At 39.0% G+C, this 23,348-nt stretch overlaps 1 protein-coding gene across 1 annotated transcript in view; it reads left to right on the forward strand.

Annotated features, from left to right (window-relative positions):
• The window catches only part of COL25A1 (collagen type XXV alpha 1 chain), a 592,248-nt gene that overhangs the window by 506,798 nt on the left and 62,102 nt on the right, over window positions 1–23,348 (forward strand). Inside the window, exons 19-23 of the mRNA XM_056803096.1 lie at window positions 5,729–5,791; window positions 7,642–7,710; window positions 8,538–8,582; window positions 9,987–10,031; window positions 11,574–11,651. Of these exons, the coding sequence (XP_056659074.1) occupies window positions 5,729–5,791; window positions 7,642–7,710; window positions 8,538–8,582; window positions 9,987–10,031; window positions 11,574–11,651 (300 nt within the window). The remainder of the gene's footprint in view (window positions 1–5,728; window positions 5,792–7,641; window positions 7,711–8,537; window positions 8,583–9,986; window positions 10,032–11,573; window positions 11,652–23,348) is intronic.

Consider the following 23,348-nt stretch of genomic DNA (forward strand, 5'->3'; position numbering starts at 1 on the left):
TCACGTGAAGACAATCCTTTGGTTTGCAGCCTCTTCTTCCCAGAACCTTTCACTGTTTGCCATTCTCCCTCTTCATCTTCCTTTGGCTGTCTGGAACCCCCCAGTGATGAAGAGGCAAGTGGGTCCACCTGCTGCCACTGTTCCCAGCATCTATTAGCAAAGGGATACTGTTGGAAGCTGGGCTACCAAAGCATTCCTTCTCCCCACTCAGCTTACCACTGAGCAGCTCCTAATGTATCCCTTGGTTATCCAGCATTCACACATGGCCTGCCCTGGAGCATTCCTGCATCAGTGATAGGGCTCAGAAGGATGGAGTAGCAGGTCTCCTCTCTTCTCCTCCATTGAAACTTGCTTTGTCTATACTGCTAAGACTTTACAGGGAAGCTCAGGAAGGAATTAGGGGATGACTTTTCCCTGCTAAATAAGAAGGGAATGTAACCCCATGCCTGGAGGTGAGACTTTTAAATAGCCAAGAAGTGCTTGGGGTTTCTGGTTGGCTGGTCAAGGTTTTTTGCTTAAACACTTCTTTCATTCGATCATCAGCAGGAATTTTTAAAGATGCAAAAATTTGGGGATTTATTATTTAATTACTAGCTAGTTATATCTTTAAAACCAATGAGCTAGTGAGTGTTATGAACACCTTGAAACCCAACAGACCTCTTCATCTTTAATGTATTGAATTGTGCTGACTTGCTATGAATTTCTACTCAAAAATCGAAGTTGCAATATATTTGGAAGTTCACAGGTAGCAAGTTTGGGTTTGGTGTCTTTTAATAACTGCCAAACAGTTTCATTCAATCCAATAGAGGGCCAAACTGAAGAAGAGTCTTGAGATAGCCTAGTTGAGGGGAGAGAGAGGTAGCCTCAGAGTTAGGCTTCCCTGGGTTCAAGTCCTGCCTCTAACACATATGGTCTTTATGACCCCCAAGTAAAGACCTATCTCTTCTTGGTGATACCAGGCAACTCTCTTAAAACTAAGTTAGAGGGGTAGCTAGCTTGCTCAGTGGATAGAATGCCAGGCCAGGAATCAGGAGGACCTGGCTTCAAATCTGGCCCTAGACACTTCCTAGCCATGTGACCTTGAACAAGTCACCCAACTTATCCCTTGACGCTCTTCTGTCTTACCATCAATACTAAGACAGAAGCTAAGGATTAAAAATTTTTTTTTTAAATAACAAAGTGCATTTATAAGTTACATTGTTCTAAATTCAATTTTCCATGTCATTCATTAAAGAAAAAATCCAATTTTACTCTTCTTTTGATCCCCATCCCCTCATGACTGCCAGCTGCTCAGTTAAGATTTGTCATCGTCTTACCCATCCAAATCAGTGGCCCCAGCCATGCATAACTGATTAAGATCAGTCAGTTAGTTTCCATCCTACTATTTTTTAAATCTTTATTCCTTTTCACCCTTCATTGGCAGACCTAATCTGGCTGGAATCCCAATTGACTTTGCTATCTGGGTGCTGGGCATGATAACACAAAACCAAAGCGAAATTGTTGTCTGCTACTGAAGAATGAGAAGATAGGGAAATAGAAGAGGGGAAAAAAATCATCAATTCCTTGATTTACATAAAGGGATTATGAGAGAAAAGCCATAGACTGAACAAACTGACAAGATTGGCACTATTCTTATCTTTGGGGGATGTTCTTCATTGATGTCACTATTTCTATAACAGAAATTTTTACATTACATTTTTATAACTATCAACTTAAGGCCTTCTATTTTCCCTCATTTCTGCTTAGAAATCAAGATTTTTCCTTTTAATCATTTTACAAAAAGTTTAGATTTGTTCCTCCTTTCCACTTTCAAGCAGTTACTTGATCATTGAAATTGATTTCCGTTTCTAAGTGATCGTTTGTTTGCATCCCCTCCCTGGTATTTCCATTCATAGACTTGAAAATCCCAGGTAAGTTAGTGCAGGGGGAGTCTGCTTCCCTCCCAAGAGGAGTCCGCCAAAGTACATTGCCTCAAGATTACTGTCTCTATTTTCTATGGCCCTTTCTGCTTCTCTTCCAGCCTCCCCCCAAATGTGGCTGCAATATGATGGCCCTCCCACTCCCATCTGCTATTTCTTTCCTAACTGTCAGGGTGATTATACAGTCATGGGCAATCATGGTCTGTCTCTCAGGAGCTTCAGGAAACATCAGAGATGCTTTGAATCACTGCTTAGGTCTTAGCTAAGCTTTGAGGGTGACCTATGGAAAGCACCGTTAAGCCAAAAGGAAGACAAGCAATAGGAATTGGGCTCTATCTTCTGACAGTCTAATTGCAAAGGAGGACCTGGTTTTCTTAAAAAAAGTTTTCTCAGGATCAACTTCAACATTTTATAGCCTTTCCATTCTGTGTGACAGGGGTCAAAGCATTTGGGGGTGCAGAAGGATGATGAAGGAGAGGTATGGCTTATTGACAGCTGGATAGCCCATTGGATAGAACTGTGGGCTTGGAGTTAGGGAAGCCTTAGTTCAAATCTATCCACAGATACTTCCAAACTGTGTATCACTCAATCTTTGCTTGACTTAGTTTCTTCACCTGAAAAATAAAATCATTGAGAACCTACCTCCCAAGGTTGTTGGGAGGATCAAATGAGCCAATCTATGTAAAGTGCCCAGTGCCTGGCCCATAGTAGAAACTTGATAAATATTCCCTTTTTTCCTGACTGAAACAGCAGCATGGTGCTAGGGGACAAGTGCCAGGTATAGGGTAAGACAACCCAGATGCACATCCTGCCTTTATTGTTCACTGCTTGTGTGACTTCAAGAAAACCACTTCCCAACTTTTGGGCCTCAGTTTCTTCATCTGTAAAATGATAGAGTTGCTTCCATGGCCTCTGAGTCCCTTTTAAACTGCAGGTCTATCATCTCTCCTCTCTTTATCATCTCCAGGTATTCTTCATTGGTTAAATGAAGGAAATGGACAAGATGACCTCTTAGCTTCCTTCTAATAGATTGCTACTATCATGCATTTTATTATGTTGATTTCAAAATATAGTACCAGGTCACTAAAAGAAGCCCAAAGAATCATCTTCTATGTAATAGCTATGTTCTAGGGAAGGTCCAACTGAGTGCTCATAGAACCCATCCCCAAACATTTAGGAGAATGCAGTAGAAGATGGCAACTGCTAAAACAGGGGTCCCCAAACTTTTTACACAGGGTGTCAGTTCACTGTCAGACTGTTGGAGGGCTGGACTATAAAAAACAAACTATAAACAAATCCCTATGTACACTGCACATATTTTAAAGTAAAAAAAATGGGAATAAATACAATATTTAAAATAAAGAACAAGTAAATTTAAATCAACAAACTGACCAGTGGGAACTATGGGTCTGCTTTTGGCTAATGAGATGGTCAATGTCTGGTTCCATATTTGTCACTGCTAGCCATAACAAGTTCTGAAAATGTGGTGGGAGCTGGATAAATGGCCTCAGGGGGTCACATGTGGCCTGTGGGCCATAGTTTGGGGACCCCTGTGCTAAAAGCTAAAACAATCTGAGTTTAGCAATTGCATGTCCTTAGCTTTGCAGGGACATCATTCTATCTTCTCATAAAAGAACAACTCAACTGTCTGGTTGATCAGTAGTACCTAAGAACTTTTCTAGATTAAAAGGAATGATTCATGCACTTAAGGATAGCTCTGAAGTTTCTGGATTTGGCCCTAGGATGAGAATCAGGAGACAGGTCTACTTTCTAATTTTATCAGGACTGTCCTCTTGCAAATGACTGTTAAATTCAATTTCCTTTTCTATAAAATGGGTATAACAATTCTTCTCTACCTATCACACCAAGAAATTATGAGGTTGCTGTGTGTGAAGCTATTTGATTTCCAAGAAGGGAAAGGATAAATAGAAATTGATTTTTCCTAAAATTAAACATTTTTCCCCTTTGACTAAGTTGAGAGTCATAAGAATGTGGTAGTGGATTTTATTTTTTGGATTGGTGAAAAAACATAGATTCTTTCTCAGGTGTCATAACAACAATTAACTAGTCATTCTTATGGAAAACTGTAGGATTTAGCTATAATAATGTGGTTCGAAATGTTGAGATTGCCAAATGCTTTCTTTTACCATAAACTCAGAAACTATCTCTATTAGCTGCTGTTTAATCACTTTATGATTAGTGAAGATGAAAATTTTAGATCCTCTAAACTGTTTCTAGTCAACAATAACACAAGCTCCTCTTAAGTTCTGCACCCTAAGATGGAATGTTCTCTCCTCCTGGTAACATGATCACTAACCAAATAAGAAATGCTTGTTTGTGCATCCTATCTCCTTATCCCTTCTCTTTTACTGCCATGCCTTTCCTGGGTCTCCTGTTTGCCATGCACACTTACTGATCTATGCTAATCCATCAGAGAATTTCATTTTCTTAGAGATATGGGAGATCTGGTCTGTATAGAAAGTGTCAACCTTTTAAAAAAAAAACCAAACTTGCATTTTTTTAAAGTGCTAGCTAGTCATCTAAAGAGACACTGAGTCAGACCATTTGGAGAAATTACTTATTTATTTTGGGGGGCATGAGTGTTTTTACTTATCAATAGTCTAACAACAATGGATTACAAATTTATGGTTCAGATTTTTTTGCCTGAAATTTGGATCTCTGTCATTGGCATTTCTGAAATGCTATAAGTTCAAAATAGTATTCTGAATCATTAGTTAAACTTGGCTTTGAGATTATCTGTTCTGATTTGCCTGTTCTATTACATGTAAAGATATAGAGAGAGGCAAAAAAAAAAAGTAGAAATGTTCATGAAGTCCCTCTAAAGCACCACTCCCCTCTTTTTCTAATGATGCCAAAGGTATCAGAAATAGAGAATGGATCCTTTGGAGACAATCACTGTTATGTAGGCATGTCTACGTCTACCTATACATGCCTACCTTCAAACAGAAAAGAAAGTTACTCTTATTTTTTTAGTCCACACAGATTTTTGTTTTTAAAAACCCTTCTCCTCTGTCTTAGAATCAATATTAAGTTTTGGTTCCAAGGTAGAAAATGGGTGAGGACTGGGCAATTAGAGTAAGTGACTTGCCCAGGATCACATAGCTAAGAAGTGTCTGATACCAGATTAGAATCCAGGAGCTCCCATCTCCAGGCCTGGCATTCTATCTACTGAAGCACCTAGCCACTCCCACACACATTTTTTAAACATCTAACTTCAGAATATACTCAAATCCCGAGGTTCATCAAGTGACAGTTACCATTGATCCCCTTAAAAATGAAAAACAAACAACAATAACAATTTATTGAATGTCTGCTGTGTGCCAGAATACTGTGCTAGGAATACAAAGATTTAGGACAAAACAATCCCTGCCTTCAGGGTGCTTACATTCTCTCAAGGTAGACAGCATCCATATATAACAATATGTGCAAAATCCACAAATTCATAAAGAAATTTTTTGAGAGAAGAAGCTACTAACAAAAATGTATTAGGTTTTTGGTTTTGGTAACAATAGGTACCACAACAAATGGAAAAGGAGAATTAGAGATTTCTCATTTGTTTTCTCTTCCTCATTTTTCATCTAAATTCTATGAAGCTTTGCTCTAAACTGGTGTGTGGCTAAACACCCTCCCTGATTAATTTTGTCTGTCAGTTGCTGGATCTCAGTTGAAGATAAGTGGGTGATGGGGAAGGAGGGTGGGTGGGAAGAATTGCATTAGGAGGAAACCAATTTTGTTTTAATTACTTTCTGGCAAATAAATAATGTTCTGCTATGCTCATCTTTTTAAAGGGAGAGCCAGGTTTCATTGGTCCACAGGGAGAACCAGGGTTACCAGGGTTACCAGGAACAAAGGTGAGCAAACTGTCAGTCCTGGGGCTTCTATTCAGGGGAAGAGGGAAATGTTCTTCAAGGAGGTGGGTGATGGGATTCACAGGGGAGTGGAGAAAATGAGACAATGTGCCTCACCCCCTCCTTCCTTATGGAAGCTGCTAAATATCTTTGAAGTCTAATGGCCAGATAGAAGGGATGGATTTTAAGGAGAGTCAGGGAATTTCCAGATTCTGCCCCATTAACTTCAGCAGAGAATTATAATTTGCCCTCATCACTGCATCTCCTTTGGTGTCAGAGAATAGAAATAATCCTTTCATAGATCCCATAAGCACCTGGTACCCAAAAGAGACACTTTGAAGAGCGGAAAGATTCTCTAATATAAAATCTTCAATGGCTTGTCCTTCCAGACAGCTCCAAAGAGTGCACAAAAAGCATTTATAAAAGCCTTTATGCCCGCCATATGAAAAATTATTTTGCTATTTATCAAGTCAGGATGAAGCTCCCTTTTCATCTTCTCAAGAGGAAACAAAAACACCCACGTGAACTTAAAAGAAATAGAGCTGAATTTTTAGTTTTGCTTGTGACAGATACAAGTCCTAGATAAATCAAAGAAAGCAATATTAGATCAAACAGCATTCCTTTATTTTTAAATAACTGCAACCCTTCCTCCATATGTTGAATTCACTGGAAATCAATGATGGGTGGTTTCAGAGAGTTAGGTCAGCATGTTCATAGATTATTTCTGGAAGAGAAGCCCTGAATGTATCAGCCTACAGAGGGAAGACTCCATCCTATCTGGATAAGTGCAGAAATCTCTTCTCATCAGTAGAAGTGATGTGTGGCCATCAGAGGCAACCAAATGACTTAGTTTGATTTGACAGAACATAGCTAATTCATGCAAATTGGGGATGTTCCTGCAATGGGCCCCCTTTTACTCAATAAACTATCAAAGTGCATATAGCACCTGTTTTAACCTGGGCAGATTTTAGCACGTAATCTCTTCATCTTCTTCCTTTTCCATTCCCCCAACTAAGGATGATTAAAAAGATCCTATAGAGAAGTAGGAGGGGAATAGGAAGGGAGGTGCTTAGAAGGAGAATAATATAAGGGAAGAGGAATGGGAGAGTGATTAAAAGCAAAACACTGGTGTGGAGGGAAAGAGGGAAAGGATTAAAAGAGGAAAATAAGATGGAGGGGAATACACAGATGGTAATCATAACTGTGAATATAAATGGGATGAACTCATCCATAAAATGGAAGCAGATAGCAGAGTGGATTAAAAAACAGAATCCATTCCCCCAACTACTAGAATTCATGGTCCTCATCATCCTTCTTTGGGGTGACAATAACAAGTTGCCATCAACTAGGTCACAGATCAAAGGAGCACAGAGCATAACCTCTAAGGAAATCTAGTCCAATTTCCTCATTTTACAGAAACTGAGGCTGAAAGAGGGAGAAATGATTTCCCATGCATACGATTGCAGCAAGTAGCAGAGCAAGGAACTAAACCCAAGTCAATATCAATCAAAAATATAGTCTGAAGAAGCCTTTTAGGCCAACCCTCTTAGGAGAGTCTTCAAGATAGTACCAAGGATAGAGTGCTAGACCCAGAGCTGCAATCTAAAGCAAGATGGTAAAATCCCCAAATAACTCAATTCTACTGCTTTCAGGTATGCCATGAGTTTTCTTGGAGGAAACATTTCCTATAGACAACTATGGAAATCAAAGTTGTGGAGGGTTTTTAGGTTTGTTTTGTTTTTTTTTAAAGAAGGCCGATTTTGGGGATTCTGCTCATTTCTCTTCCCCACAACACTTGTTATTCTATGATGGATATTGGCATTTTGTCACTTGTCTGGTGTGATCTGTGACAGGGTGAGCGTGGAGAGGCTGGGTCTCCTGGGAGAGGTGAGCGAGGCGAACCTGGAGCTCCTGGACTAAAGGTCAGTTGTCTTTGTCCTGTGAATTGTTTTCCCTTGGTCTGAAACCAGGTACCACTTGATTCAGACCAAGAAACAACAACAAAAAAAACTCAACAGGAATTGAAGGGAACTAGTCAATCTCCCAAATAGTTCCTGAAATGTACACATATTGTGGCTTTTCCAAATGGGATTGAAGCTATCATTTCACATTTCCACCTCTATTGGTCCCATTCAACTCTTTTATCTTGATGAACCAAGTCAAGTGAAATGGGAACAAGGATAGGAGAGAGATACTGTCACAAAATCTTTCCCCAGATAAAACTTTCTGGGAAAATATGAAGTTGTCTCTGCTTACTTGTATTGTATGAAGGTTAACACCTTGAAAATATTAGAGTAAAAAGATTCATTTGACTGTTTGATCTTTATTCTGCTAAACTTTCCTGGCATTTAATGTGGTAACACTTTATTTTAATCACCCATCCTACTGACACAGGAAATAATCTACTCTTGGAAGAAGAGGAAATTTATGCAGACAAATACTATTAAGACTAATGAGAATTATTCATGTAAATCCTCCCCTTGTTTTGATGGGAGAACAGTTCTCTGAATGACAATGGAATGGCTGAGTTGGTGGGAAGACTAGAGATGAGGCTCAGGAACCATTATGGCTTCCTTGTGTTGGTGGTTATTGTACCCAACTGCAAATACATCCCTAGGGTTAGGACAGCTAATATCAAAGGCAATATTCACCATTCTGCATTTTTCAATATCACAGCTAATTCCCTTTCTCTCTTCTTAATGTCATCTGCCATTTTCTCTTTTCCACCATCATGCCCTCCTTCTAACAGGGGAAACAAGGTGAATCAGGAGCTAGAGGTCCCAAAGGGTCAAAGGTCAGTAACAATGCCTCAATGCTTCCTATTGATACTACTCCTTCCTCTTTTTTTTTTTTAACCACCAAGTAAGGATGCTAAGAAGTCTAATTTTTACAAAGGAGCCTTGCTTTAACACTAACTCTTTCTCACACTGCCATTACTATTAATGCCTCCCCATGATGACATCTTAACACTATGCAGGTTTGGTGAACCTTTTCCTAGTTCAAGTGCCCAGAGGGCAAATTCAGGCTGTCTATGAGCCTGTCCCCCTCCCCATCACTGGAGAGAGAGAGAGAGAAGGGAGAAAGTGTTTGCTTTCAGCTGCTGGACAGAGGGGTAGGGCATGCAAAAAAATGTCATTGGGCACTGGGAAGAGGGGGAATGGAGCAGCATCCTGAATGCCTGCTGTGCAAGCATGCCTCTGCTTTGCCAAAGAGACTATAGGGGGGTTTTCCATCTCATTCACTCTTCTAGGATGGTTTCTGCTTTTCCTTCTAGTTCTTAGCTCTTTCTAGGCTGTTTCCTTTAGGCAGGGTTTCATTTCCTTTTTTTAATCAAATTAAATTGAACTCATCAAACAACAACACCAAAAAAAAAAAGGTATGTGTTTTTCCCCACAATGGGATCATGTCCATTCCACATCTTGTAAAGGGCTCTCCTGTACCTTGCATTTATTCAGTGAACATTTGGCCTCCAGTTGAAATGTTTCCCCTACCACATAATCACTATATTTTCTATTTATATATATATATACATGTAATATATATATATATAAGAATATATATATATATAATACCACAGAGAACCTACTTGATATTCATTGAAACTTGCCATTCATCAGGTTGTTTACTCACAAAATAGCAAGTGAGTGACAGGATGTGGGAAAACAGAAGGCAAGAGATGGGAGCTCTCCCAAAGTCAGCCATTATGATCACTATGGTCCTTGGCATTGAGCATCTTGATGGTACAAAGGATCCTAAAGGCCAGAACTACTTCACTTTAAGAACATAAAATGACAGTTTTATAAAAGAAATCTTTACAAAAGAAAAAATAAAGGCTGGTTTTAAAAAAAGTTACTTTGAAGGGTTTCTGACTGAGACATTGATTCCTGAAAATGTTTATAGAAAGATTGCAATATAGTAGATAAACAGAAACGGGTATATGTGTCTGTAGGTACATACATGTGTGTACATGTATGTGTACTTATATATACATATGTGTACATATACAATTATTATTATGTGTATGTTTAAATGATTTATAATCTCTAGTGGCATTCTTTCTCATACAATGCAAGATGCTCTTTTGTTACCGACTAAATTGTGTATCCTAGTTACATGTCAAAATATTCTAAGTTTCAATTACTGACCATTCTTTTAGAGAAATGAGGTGTTAATTTATGTTGTTTTCCCTGGGTGATAGGGTGATCATGGAGACAAAGGTGACTCTGGAGTTATGGGACCAAGGGTAAGTGTGCCTGCCATATTGAATTGCTACCATTAGACCACATTCAAGGTATAATTAGAAATATCTACTGGGAATGTTTTATAGAGATAGAATAATTAGTAATTATTTATTAATTCTAATTAATTATCATAATTAGTGATTATTATAATAATCATCCTCAATATTATATATATTATTTGCTATTGGTATCTATACTGATATGCATACCCCAATGATAATTATTATAATTATTTTGAATATTATATATTATTGGCTATTGATGTGTATATCATTATACACTCACACCAATGATAAGTATTATATATTTTTTGCTCTTGATGTGTATACCAATACACACTCACACCAATGATAATTATTAAAATTATTCTCAATATTATATATTATTTGCTATTGGCATGTACACACACACACACACACACACTTAAAGCAAGTGTCAGCATCCACTCTAACTATTGCAACCACTAATACTTGACCCATCCAATGGGTCTCTCCTTTATGGTCCTAGAGGAAGAAAGTAAAGAGTAAATAGTCATGAATAAATCTAGCTAGAAGAGAAGATCTTAAAATCTCTTCTCTATTTTTCACTCTCTTCAATGGCAATATTGCTACCCTATGACCATCTTTCTATAATTGTCCATTAGGCAGTTAATGCAGTAATAAAAAAATAGACACTAGCCCATGAACCTTGGGCATAAACAAAATCAAGGAACTGGGAGAGGCATAATGGGGATTATAGACTATCAGTCTGAAAAATATCAGTTAAGAGTGAAGAGAGAAGTGGCCTGGTATAATAGATGAGTTATGGACTTGGAATCAGAAAGACCTGAGTTCAAATATAATCCCAGGCATTTGCTTGTTGTATGATCCAGGGCAAATTACTTAACCTCCCCTGGCCTCAGTTTCTTCCTGTGTAAAATAAAAGGATTAGACTCCATGATTTCTTTCAGCTTTAAGTCTATGAACCTGTGAAAAAAGATTTAATAAATAACTTTTTTCTTTCTATTCCCTATTTGTGCCTTGTACATCATAGGAAAATTAAATATTTATCAGATTTAATTGAATACTCTTGTTTGTTTTTAAATAGAGGTCTATACCTATGGGCAACTCAAAAGCTCTTTGCTGCAGAAAGATGCTTTGTTCTCTTAATACCAAGAGATTAGAAGCAGTCTATAAAATGAAGATGAGGAAAAAGGAATTCCTTGGGCAAATGGAGATAAATCCAGTGCAAATGTTGACACATTGTTTTAATTTTTATTCTAACAATCAAAACTCTTTGCAAGGTTAAATTTCATCTATGTCACCTTTGGTGGAGTCCATAATTTTTGTACATACCTCAGGGAATCTAGAAATTGTCCAACTGTGCAGCAAAGGAGAAAATTTGGCCACAGATGCTTTTCTTTAGAGGACAAATACAAATATATGGCTTGTGGGGTGGTTGGGATGGGGACAGGCTCAGACATAGTGGATGGAGCAGTTCTGGGGGCATAGCAAAGCTTTGATATCTACTTTTCAATGAGCGATTTTGTCTTGATGTGTTCATAGGGTCCACCTGGGCAAAAGGGGGATCCAGGAGCAACAGAAATCATCGACTACAATGGCAATATTCATGAGGCTTTGCAGGTAGGTGAACATTTGTCTCTAAAAAAGATAAACCATACTCTTTTAAAAAGTTTCTTGGCATTTACAAATATTTGTTTCTCTATCCAGTCTCACAGAGAAAGAATCCTATTCTGTTTCCAAAAGCAAATCACTTGATTCAACCCCTCTGATCCTACCCCCCATAGTTATCACCCACAGCCTCATCCCAGACTCCTCCCCTTTCACTTTCAAATGTGCTTAGTTCTTCACTTTGAACAGCTTCCTCTTTCAGCTACCAGACAACCTTCCCCTGCCAAAAGCTTTAAAAACATGGACCCTAGTCACTGAATTTCTGCACAACCACCCATACTCTTCCAAACTCTGTCTCCTGTCTTCTATCACCACAACAGCTCAGAGAAGGTCCCATTACAGCCAAGTCGCCAACCTTTCTTCCTCTTTACCTTCCCTGACCTTTCTATGGCATCTCACCTGCTCCTTCATTATCCCTGCTTCCTTGGCTTCTGTGGCACTAGACTTTCTTGATTTTCCTCCCTCCTCTCAAGCTAATGTTTCCCCATCTGCTTTGCCAATTTCTCTGTCACTTCCTATCTGCGAAATTTCTGGTTCATCTAGATTAGCTACCCAGATAGAGGGTGATTATAGCTGTATGCATATTCATATGGGTGTAGACAGTTATATGTACACATATATTCTTTCTCCACATAGGCGCACTATTATCTATAATGTGTGAGTATATTTTAGATATGTATATTTGTGTTTGTATACATAAAAATACACACACATACATATATTCACATGTAGACTTACCTGTGATTTCATTAGAACAGGGCCGGCTCAGTAAGAAAATTCCTTTATCAATGTAGATTAGCGCCTACTCTTTGATTTGCCCAAGGACACATCACTGGTATTTTTCAGAATTTTTCAGTATTTTCAGCCTTGAGGATTCCAGGGCCAGGTCTGTCCATTGCCTTTGGCTGACTTTCTTACATTTAGATAGAGAAGCAGAGGACAAAACATTTTTCATATATATATGAAATATATTTCATATGCATATATATATATATAGAGAGAGAGAGAGAGAAAGAGAGAGAGAGAGAGAAGAGAGAGGGAAAAGAAGAGGAGAGGAGAGGACAGGACAGGACAGGAAGGGAGTGGGGAGAGGGAGAAAGGAGGGAGAGAGACAGAGACTGAGAAACAGAGAGAGAGAGAGAGAGAGAGAGAGAGAGAGAGAGAGAGAGAGAGAGAGAGAGAGTTCCAGAAACAAAGAGACATAGAAGAGGAGAGAGGGAGAAGAGGAGAAAGAGAGGAGAAAGAGAAGAGGAAATAAAAAGGAAGAGAGAAACAAGGGGAAAGGAGGAGAGACAGGGAGAATGAGAGAGGGAGAATAAGAATGGTCTTAGAGACTGGACATGTGATTTCACTGGCACAAGGAGCTTCCCAATTAGAGAAAAGTCCACCATTAATGCAGATCAACATCTCTGCAACTTACAGTCATGGATTATTGCCTAAAGCACTGAAAAATAAAGTGATTTCTCTAAGGCAGTATGGCCAGTATGTGCCAAAGGCAGTAGTACTTAAACTCAGGTCTTCCTGACTCTGAGGCTGGATCTCTTTCCAATTTGTTATACTGCCTTATAAAGTATGTATGTGTGTGTGAAGGCACGCGCACACGTGTGTGTGTGTATACACATACATATACACACATGTGATAGGATAATATTGAAAAGAGTGACCCAGACCTCAGTGAACTTATTCATTTTCATAGCTTCACCTCTTTCTTTTACAAATCCATATCTCTTGCCTTGATTCGTGTCTCTACTCTAATCACATTTTTCCAACTGCCTCTAGAGTTTCTCCCATTCAGATGTCTTACTCTCACCTCAAATGCAAAATATCCAACACTGACCTCATTGGCACTGCTCTCCCCTCATTAAAAACCAGGGCTTCTTTGTAACCTAGCATGTTAGTGCTACCTTATTATTCTTTAAGTCTCTTGATATTAAAAACCTTGGGATCATCTTTGATTCCTCCTTGTTCTACATCCTTCATTTCTAATTCATCACTGAATCCTTTAATTTCTTCTTTCAGAGAGTTTCTTGAAGCCCCTCCCCATTGTCCCAGTTCAGACTGATCATTAAAAAGATCTAAGTGCGAAACCCAGCTGATCTTCCAGATTCCAATCTCTCTTCCTCCATTCCACTCTACCCAACTAATCTTCCTTAAATGGGACTTTGAACATGTCAGTCTCCTGCCCCCAAATCCACAGTGTCTCACTGTTACTACTGCATTGTGCACAGACTTTCCAATCTGGCTTTTAAGACCCTCCATGATTTTCAGTAAATCTCTCCAGAAAATCTACCTAGTGATTTACACTTCTCCCTTCTTTCCAAAATATACCCTACTTGCAAGTCCAGTCTGTCTCCAACAAATGCTCTGTTGATTCCCACCTCTGTGTTTTTTCTTCTGCTCTTTCTTCTTTCTCCCTTTCATTTGTATGAATTCTATCCATCCTTCAAAGTTAAGTTAGAGTCCTTTCTCTTCCTTTTTTTAAATCCTTGCCTTCTATCTTAATATCAATTCTAAGACAGAAGAACAGCCAGAGATAGATAATTTTTTTTACATATTCTAGCCTACACTGACTTCTGTTGTTCCTTCTCTGCCTTTAGTCACCACCATATGATTTAATACTTAATGGCTCTCTAGTTGGGTCAACTCAAGTAAATAGTGTCTCCTTCTCTAGAGAATAATTCTCTAGTCATATAGAGGGTTCAAGTGGACTCTTACCATTAGAATGAATGGCTGCTAAATCATCAAATGCATTATAACTTGAAGTTTGACTCAGTACTTTTGCCCTGATATTTCCTTTCTGCATTTGTTGTGAACAAATGTCTTTCCTAATATTACCTGGCAAGGTAAGAACAAGACCTAGAAGAACTTTATTGTAACTAGGTGGTACGGTGGACAAAGTGTTCAGTCTAGAATCAGGAAGTCTCGATTTCCTGAGTTCAAATCTGGCCCAAGACACTTACCAGCTGTGTAACCATGGGCGAGTCACTTAACCTTGTTTGCCTCAGTTTTTCCCATCTGTCAAATGAGCTGGAGAAGGAAATGGCATACCACTCTAGTATCTTTGCCAAGAAAAATCCAAATGGGATCACAAAGAGTTGGACCTAACTGAAAAACAACTGAACAACAACAACAGATTCTCAGAAGAGCATTTGGTCTTCCTTACTATATTCAATGTAGGCCTTGCAGAAACATCTGTTTCTTAGTTCAACTTTTTTTTTACCTTTTATAAAAAAAAGAAAGAAACCTTTTCTCTTTGTTCTATGCCTGAAAAACGCAAAGGGAAACATGTTTAAAGTTTGGGAAAGTTGTTGCTTCAGTATGTTAGCATGCAGTATATGCACAATCAACAACTTGATTTAAGATCCCAAAGAGAAAGGAGATTAGACATAAGCATCAACCCTCGAGCTATTATCAAGCTCCAGTTTGCTAATGTAATTTCCCTCTATATCCATGTATAGATGTATCTACAATGTGTTCATAGGATGAAGCCAAAGTCCCAATACACCTGCTGTTGAAAAGAAGCATTATTTGAGTCCCTGCATATAAAATAGATTCATTTCTTATATTTATTGCAATGAATATTGAAAATGTCCCAATATCATTCCAATGACTTGGTTGCTCTTATTAATGACTTCGAAATGAATCTCTATCATCTACTGAAAAATGGACCCATCCAGTTGGTCATTTTTGACATTATATAAAAAGGAATTTTGAATTTCCCTTTGCCTAAACTAGGATGTATGGTGCCTTAATGAGGTAGGAGCAAGATGCCCCTGGATTGGGATGTAGTTTTAGTTGTGCTGGTAATTTGCCTTTTCACTTTGAGCAAGTTCACCTAACTCGTTTTGGCTTTAGTTCAGCCAACCAGAAAATGATGGGGTAAATCACTCTTACCTGCCACAGCTCCAGATTTCACTGATCTTCTTTACAGAGGCCTGAAATTATCTATGGCCTTTTCTCAAGGCTGCTTTACTGGACCATGCTTCTAGAGAAATAGTCATTGTGAAAGACTTGATCTGCAGATTCTCCCAATTCCCCCCACACTCACACAACCACATACTTCTACAAGGTAGAGTTTTATTTATTCAACTCTCAACTATTATCCATTTGAGCACTATTAGCATCGACAAAATGTTTTCTGGAATTTTGTGTTTACTTCTCTGCTCTCAAGGTTAATAGCTGGTTTCCTGAAGATACTACCTTAGTGATTCTTGCTGAGTTGAACAAGAATAATCATTAGGTAAATAATGGAGGCGCCAACATAGGCACAATATCAATTTTCTGACTTCTGAGCTGCTGTTCAGTCTTTTTTTTTCCATAATTGACTCTTCATGATCCCATTTGGGGTAGGTTTGGCAGAGATATTGGAGTGGTTTGCCATTTCCTTCTCCAACTCATTTTACTGATAAGGAACATGAGGCAAACAGGGCTAAGTGACTTTCCTACAGTCCTACAGCTAAGTATCTTAAGCCAGATTTGACCTCAGGAAGATGAGTCTTCCTGACTCCAGAAACCTGCTCTCTTGTCAGTGTCCTAACTCCCTCTCACTTCTGAGACCGTTAGTGAATTCACAGACTTTATAAGCCCCCTATATTTATTGCATGTACATTTAGAGGACTGCATCTGTGATATCATTGGTGTAGGGATCTCCTGTTGAAAGGATGGCTTCTACCAATGCCAAAGGACTCTTGTTCTGCCCCTGACCCTTAGAAGTTGAATGATTTTACTAGGAGGCAGAGTAGATTTCAAGTCAAGACCTGATTTTAGGTGCTTCTGACTCTCAGGTTGGTTTTCCACCCACCCTGCCACAGTCTCAGGTGTACTTATAGTCAGCTAGGAAAATCTACACAGAAGAAGTCAACCAAAGTGCTAAAGTGTTGCTCCAACACCCCAAAGTAGCATAATCAATTAGACTTTTTTAAAGTACTTATCATTGGTTAAGAGCTCAAAGAAAAAGCAAAAATAGTCTCTTCCTCAAGGAGCTTCCATTCTCAGGGGGAATAGAATGTGTACAAAACAGAATATGCCAAATAATTATAGATTAGATGAAGGGTAACCATAGGATGGATGGCATTAGCAGTTTAGAGGACCAAGAAAGGTGTCCTGGAGGAGGTGGGGCTTGATCTGAATCTTAAGGAAACTAATTGTTGGAGGCTGAGTCAGAGAATTCCAGGCATTTGGATAACTGATATATAGGCATGGATATAGGAGGTGGAATCTTGTGTATGGGGAATAGCGAGTTGGCCAGGATATGACTAGGTCACAGAATGTGTGGAGCAGAGCAGAATGTAAGGAGATTTGGAAGGTAGGAAGAGACAAGGCTGTGAAGAACTTTAATTCCCAAACTTTATATTTGTTCCCAGAGGTAGTAGGGAGCCATTGGAGATTATTGAGTAGAAAATGACATAATCAGCCAAAACTTTAGGAAAATAATTTTGGTGACTCTGTAAATGAATTGGTGTGAAGAGAGACTTCAGGTAGAGAAATCAAATAAGAGGGGGGTATTGCAATTATCTAAGTAAATAATATTAGCACACGAACTAGGGTAATAACTGTGTGAGTGAAGAGAAGGCAACGTTTGAGAGAGATAATCTAAAAAATAAATTACAAGGTCTGGTCATTGATCAGATATGTGGGCTGAGAGAAAGAAGTTTAGGACACTGAGGTGGTGAACCTGAGTAACTAGAGGATGGTGGTACCCTTGACAATAATAGGGAAATCCAGAGGAAGGAGACATGATGATTTTGAGATGTCTTTGGGACACTGAATTCAAAATGGCTAGCTGATAGTTGGTAATGTAGGACTTGACTCCAGCAGAGATCCTGGAGCTGAATAATATCTGCATAGAAGTTATAATTGAATCCACAAAAGCTGATCCAATAACAAAATCAGAGTATAACATGAAATGATAAGAGGTCCAAGGACAGAGTCTGAGGAGATACCCAAAGTGAGTATACAAAGCTTTCATGAAGATGTAGCCAAAGAGCCTGAGGAGTAGTCAGCCAGAAGGAAAACCAAAAGAGGGAAGGTGACCAACAATGTCAAATGTTTCAGAGCCCCAATGATGTTGGGGCAACTAAGAGGAGCAGTGTGTATGTAGTGTACTGGATCTGGAGCCAGAAAGACTTTGAATCCAGCCTCAGAAATTTACAGTGTGACCCTTAACCACTATCTGCCTCAATTTCCTCAACTGCCAAATGAGCACCACCAGCCCCTCCAGGGTTGTTAAAAGGATTAAATGAGATAACAATTGGAAAGAGTTAACACAGTACGTGGTTCATGCTAAACATTATATAATTTAGGTACTGTTATTTCTTCCAGCCTTTTCTTAGCACAACACCTGGCATATAGTAGGTAGATGCTTAACAAATGTTTATTGACTGAAGAATGAGAAAAATTTCATTCAATTTGGCAATTATAAGAAACCTGGTCATTTGGGGGAGAGCAATTTCAGCTTAATGGTGAAGTTAGAAGTCAAATTACAGTGTTTAGAAAAGAGCTAGAGAAATGGAGGCATTAGATTATAGCCAATCTATTCCAAGAGTTTGGCTGAAAAAGGGAAGAGAGATATAGGCTGACAGGGGGCAGGTATGGAAGGACTCGAAGATTTTTTGCTTTGTTTTTTTTTTTAGGATGGCAGAGATTTGGTTATGGTTGTAGGCATATAGGAAGGAGGAAGGAGAAAGAAAAGGACTGAAAAATAATGGGGTAATTAATGATGTTACTGGGAGCAATTTTTTGGAGAAGAATGGAAGAGATGAGATAAAGGGTACATGTCAAGGGGTCAGTGTTGACAAGATGAAGGGCCAACTCATCATCATAGAATGGCATGAAAGAAGGGTACAATCTCAGAGGAATGTGAGCCCCTTGACTGAATAAAGAGAGTTCATCTCAGTCATGGGGAATAGCTCATACAAATTCAGAGATGGAGAATGAAATATTAATTTCAGGAATTGCTAAATGTTGAAGTTGGCTAGAACATAGCACCCTCTACCTCTTTTTCCACTTCTCTATTACTAAAACAGGACTGATGCTAATTTTTAATTAGTAGCTATTACAGGGGTGAACACGGCCAAATAATTTATTATTTGTTGGCCAACTTACTGGCAATTAGCCTCTTCATGCAGAACTAAGTTGGTTCTCAGATAGCAATCCAGAAACCTGGATCATACTTCAAGTCTTTCTAGCTTGGTATAAATATCCACAGTGTTCATTTGCTTGTCAGAGCCTTTGTCAGAGGCAATATTTAAACTAACCCTTGGCAGAGATGAGAGTTCTAACCAGTCTATGCAAGCAACAGAGGCACAAGATGGAATGTTGTATACAGAGAACAGCAAATAGTTGTGGTGATTTTATATGACTATAAATCTTGGAATCCTGCAATTTCTAAAGAAGTACATTTTGGGGTAATCCAAAGGACAATGGAAACAGATGTAAGGTAGGGAAAGAAGACTCTGTCCCAATTCCAGCGATGTCTTACCTGCACAGGGAACATATTAAGACACATCAAGGCCATGTATGACTAGAAAAGGACATGGAAAGAATGAAGGTAACAGATAGCAAGACCACATGTTGGGAATAGTAGAAGACCTCAAAGAACACTCATATGTCAGGTATCTCTTCCACAGGGAATTTATGGAAAGATTTAAACAAGAATTTCAGAATGAGAGGGCATGAATAGATTAGAACATCCCAGGTCTCTCAAAGGCAAGTAGCAGAGCAGATTGAGCACTTCGAGTCAGGAAAACCTGAGTTTGAATCCTGCCTCAGACATTCCCTAACTGTGGGATCCTGGGCAAATCACCGGACTTCTTTGTGCCTCGGTTTCCTCATCTTTAAAATGGGAATAATAATAACACCTCCCTTACAGGATCATTGTGAGTTCACATGTACAATACTGAACACACCTTCAATGACCATATAAATGCTAGCTATTATTGAAGAGGGTACAGGATATGGTATATTTATAAGGCACCACACTGATAAGATAAAACCATCTGATTGTTCATCATTTCATTCCATGGCCTGCACTCCATAAGACATTTGTTTTCATTTTAATTTGCCAGGCAGTTAAGTTTCCAGCAATTAGCAATAAAAAAAACCCTCTGCTTCCTAACTTAAGCTTTAATATTTCTCATAAACCGTGCCTCTTCTTCAGGTGTAAGGCAGAATCAGTGATAGGTAATTTCAGCCTGGCATCATTATGGGACACAAGAGACAAAACAGCCTTTAATTCCAAAGGGCTTCACGTGGGAGTTCTTGGGGAATAAATTACAGAGCAGCCTGACTGGCTCGAGCCAATTTATATTTGTTGTAGTTCATGCCTCCTATTCCATTTCATGTCTCACTGGAGAGAACAAGACCTCTTATTCCATCACTCCTGAAAGCCATGGTTTTCAAATTACTACCGGAGTTCAAGAGAGAACCCTGCTGGGTTTATGTATCTTATGTATCTTCAGCTTTACAGGACTAGATACAAAATGTGTAGTTAGAGGCAGGCGTTAGACTATCGCTGGGTGGTTCCATGGGGGCACTTCTGGATGATGATAGAAACAGCAGAGCTGGGAAGCTGCCTTCACTGGCAGCCATCTGCTGTGCAAGTTGGCAGGATGGACAGTCAGTTGCTCTCTGTTTTAAATTTCCAGTCTATCCAAGCCCATGTGAACTTAACTATTTGATGTGAACTACATCGCTGGGTTAATGGCAATCTTTAGCTATTTCAGTTGATGGCTTTAGCTTATATACAAGGTCATTTTCAGATGATCAGGTATAGCCCCCATTCTGCAACTGGGTACAAAACTACAGAAAAGAAGAACTGCCCTCATGTTTATGAAAGGTAAGAAAAAGAATCTCCAGGTTAGGTAGAAAAAAAGGGATTTCTATGGGCTATCTTCATTTAAATATTACTAAAGGCAGATGGACTCAATTATCTCTCCAGGACCCTCCCTACCCTCTGGTTTTAATTCCATGTTTTTCTGCTTAAAAGATGTTCACAGAGAAAACTCCCCCCTTTCTCCCCCACCCCCACCCCCACCCCACACACATCCTGGGCCCCATCTCTTTTTCTTTTTTTTTTAAACCCTTACCTTCCATCTTAGAATCAATACTGTGTATTGGTTCTAAGGCAGAAGAGTGGAAAGGGCTAGGCAATGGGGGTTAAGTGACTTGCCTAGGGTCACACAGCTGGGAAGTGTTTGAGGCCATATTTGAACCCAGGACCTCCCATCCCTAGGTCTGGCTCTCAATCCACTGAGCCACCCAGCTGCCCCCTCTTTTTCTTTTTTTTAAACTCCCTTCCTCTATCTTAGAAGCAGTATTAAGTATTGGATCCCTAGGAGAAGGGCTGGGCAATTGAAGTTAAGAGACTATGAAGTGTCTAAGGTCAAATTTGAACCCAAGATCTCCAAGCCTGCTGTCAATCCACTGAGCCATCCAGCTGCGCCTTCTCTCTAGTTTTCTAACTGCTTCTTTGAAACAAGCCAAAAACCATCATAGGAATTAGGGGAAGAGAGGTTGCATAGTGGAAAGAACACCAGACCAGCAGTCAGGAGTACCTGGGTTCAAATCTGACCTCAGACACTTCCTAGCTGTGTGACCCTGGGCAAATCACTTAACTCCCATATTGCCTAGCCCTTGCCACTCTTCTGTCTTAGAATTGATACTAAGACATAAGGTAAGGATTATTAAAAACAATAAAAGAAAAATAATAAACTATAGAACCACAAATTGTTTCCCTAGTATCTATAAAGCCAGTCCAGACAGCTTTTCACTAGGTAGCCTCCTCCAGAATCATCAGCAGTATCAATTCCCCATAGACATATTTATTGAAACAGAAATGTGAGCATTGCATTTATATGTTGTTTTTTTAACTGAGTCATTAATTAGAGCCAGTTTCTATCTTCAAGGTAAATATGTGTAGTTTTTGTCATGTTTTTGATAAGGCTGAAATGAACACAATTGATTTTATCATAGAGATGATGGCACTGAGAGACTGTTGGAGTCATTTCATTAAGTACTTCCTTGACGAATCTGAGATTTCATCAGTTTTTTTACTCTTTCCAACAATGGGGATTGCATACTATCCATTGCCCCCTTAGCCTGCTTGACTCTTGTCCATATCCTTCCAGAAATTGCCCACAGAGGGGTCGTCCCAATGGGCCAAGGGGTTTATTCTATATCTCTTGATTTTGTCTAGAGGCAAAGAAGTATATGGACCATCCTTCCCTCTCGGCCCACCTCTTATCCCACATAAAATTGTTCTGTTAGTAAGTAATTTTGGATTGTATCTATCAATTTCCTTCTACAGGGAATTCATGGTAATGATACTTTCTGTATGATGCAGATGATGCCTGTCCTGCAATTTATCAAGGGAGTCCCAAAAATCTAAGTGCTATTTTGAACCTTAATAACTTTAAAATGCAATAAGACTTTGGGGACACCCTGTTTTCTTAGAGAAGTGCTTGAGGAGTCGCAAAGCTAGTAGGGGTCAAAGGTAGGACTTGAACCTAGATCCTCCCCATTCAAAGGTTGGTTCTCTCTACCACTAATCCAAAGCTATATTTTAGTTAATTACTGTTGCAAAATCAAGAAAGAGAATTTTAAGTTTCTAAAAATAATGAGATTTGTAATTATCAGCCAACTGGGATCCTCAGATGAAAATGGGGAACAAAGAGAGGGCAGAGAAAGTTGGTTTTTAAAAAATGACATTCAAACGTCCTCAACATAAACACCAGGAAGCAGACCTCAAGTCTTAACAGTGGGAGATTCCAAGATGGATTTTTTAAATAATGAGAATCAATAGACCTTCTGGATCCTCTGAGCCAGAGATTTAGAGATGAAAAAATTCAGTTATTCTGATAGCAAGCAGAGCCACTGAAGAGTTTTCTCCCAAGTGGTTTTCTTTAGAACTTTTGAAGAGGAAGCAGACTCAATAAAGCTATTACAGGAAACAATCAATTCTCTTGGAGTTGTGATTTGCAGGCTTAAATATTCATAGTGAGCCATGCCAACCTACACTCTCTTCTTAAATAGCATTATTATGTTTTGTTACTGTACTCTTTCCATACTATTCTAATCAGTATGTGGCGGCTTTATGTATCAATCTACACTCTTCATCAAGGCACCCAAAAGACCCAAGAGGAAAGAAAATGGACATTGGTAATCATTATAATATATAGCACAAATGGAATTCTCTATTTTCAAGATTCTTTAGAAGGAATCAGGGGGAAGCCAGATGGCTCAGTGGATAGAGAGTCAGGCCTGGAGATGGGAGATCCTGGGTTCAAATTTGATCTCAGACACTTCCTAGCTGTTTAACCCTAGAAAAGTCATTTAACCTCTATGGCCTGGTCCTTATTGTTCTTTTGCCTTGGAACCTGTACTTAGTAATGATTCTAAGACAGACTGAGAGAAAGAACGAGAGAGAGAAAGAGAAAAAGAAAAGAAAGGAAACTTAGTAAATGGTACATTTCTTTGCCAAAGCACATTAACATAGATTCTGCAAATTTTCTACAATTTATGTCATTAGACAGCACCTAGGTGCACTAAAAAGGTAAGTAATTCACGATGTGTCAGTCAGAGGGAGGACTTGACCACAATTCTTCTTATTCCCTTTGCTCTCTGGACACTATGCCACCTCTGAATGCTCAC

This window comes from Monodelphis domestica, chromosome 6 (genome assembly GCF_027887165.1).
Source record: "Monodelphis domestica isolate mMonDom1 chromosome 6, mMonDom1.pri, whole genome shotgun sequence".
NCBI lineage: Eukaryota > Metazoa > Chordata > Mammalia > Didelphimorphia > Didelphidae > Monodelphis > Monodelphis domestica.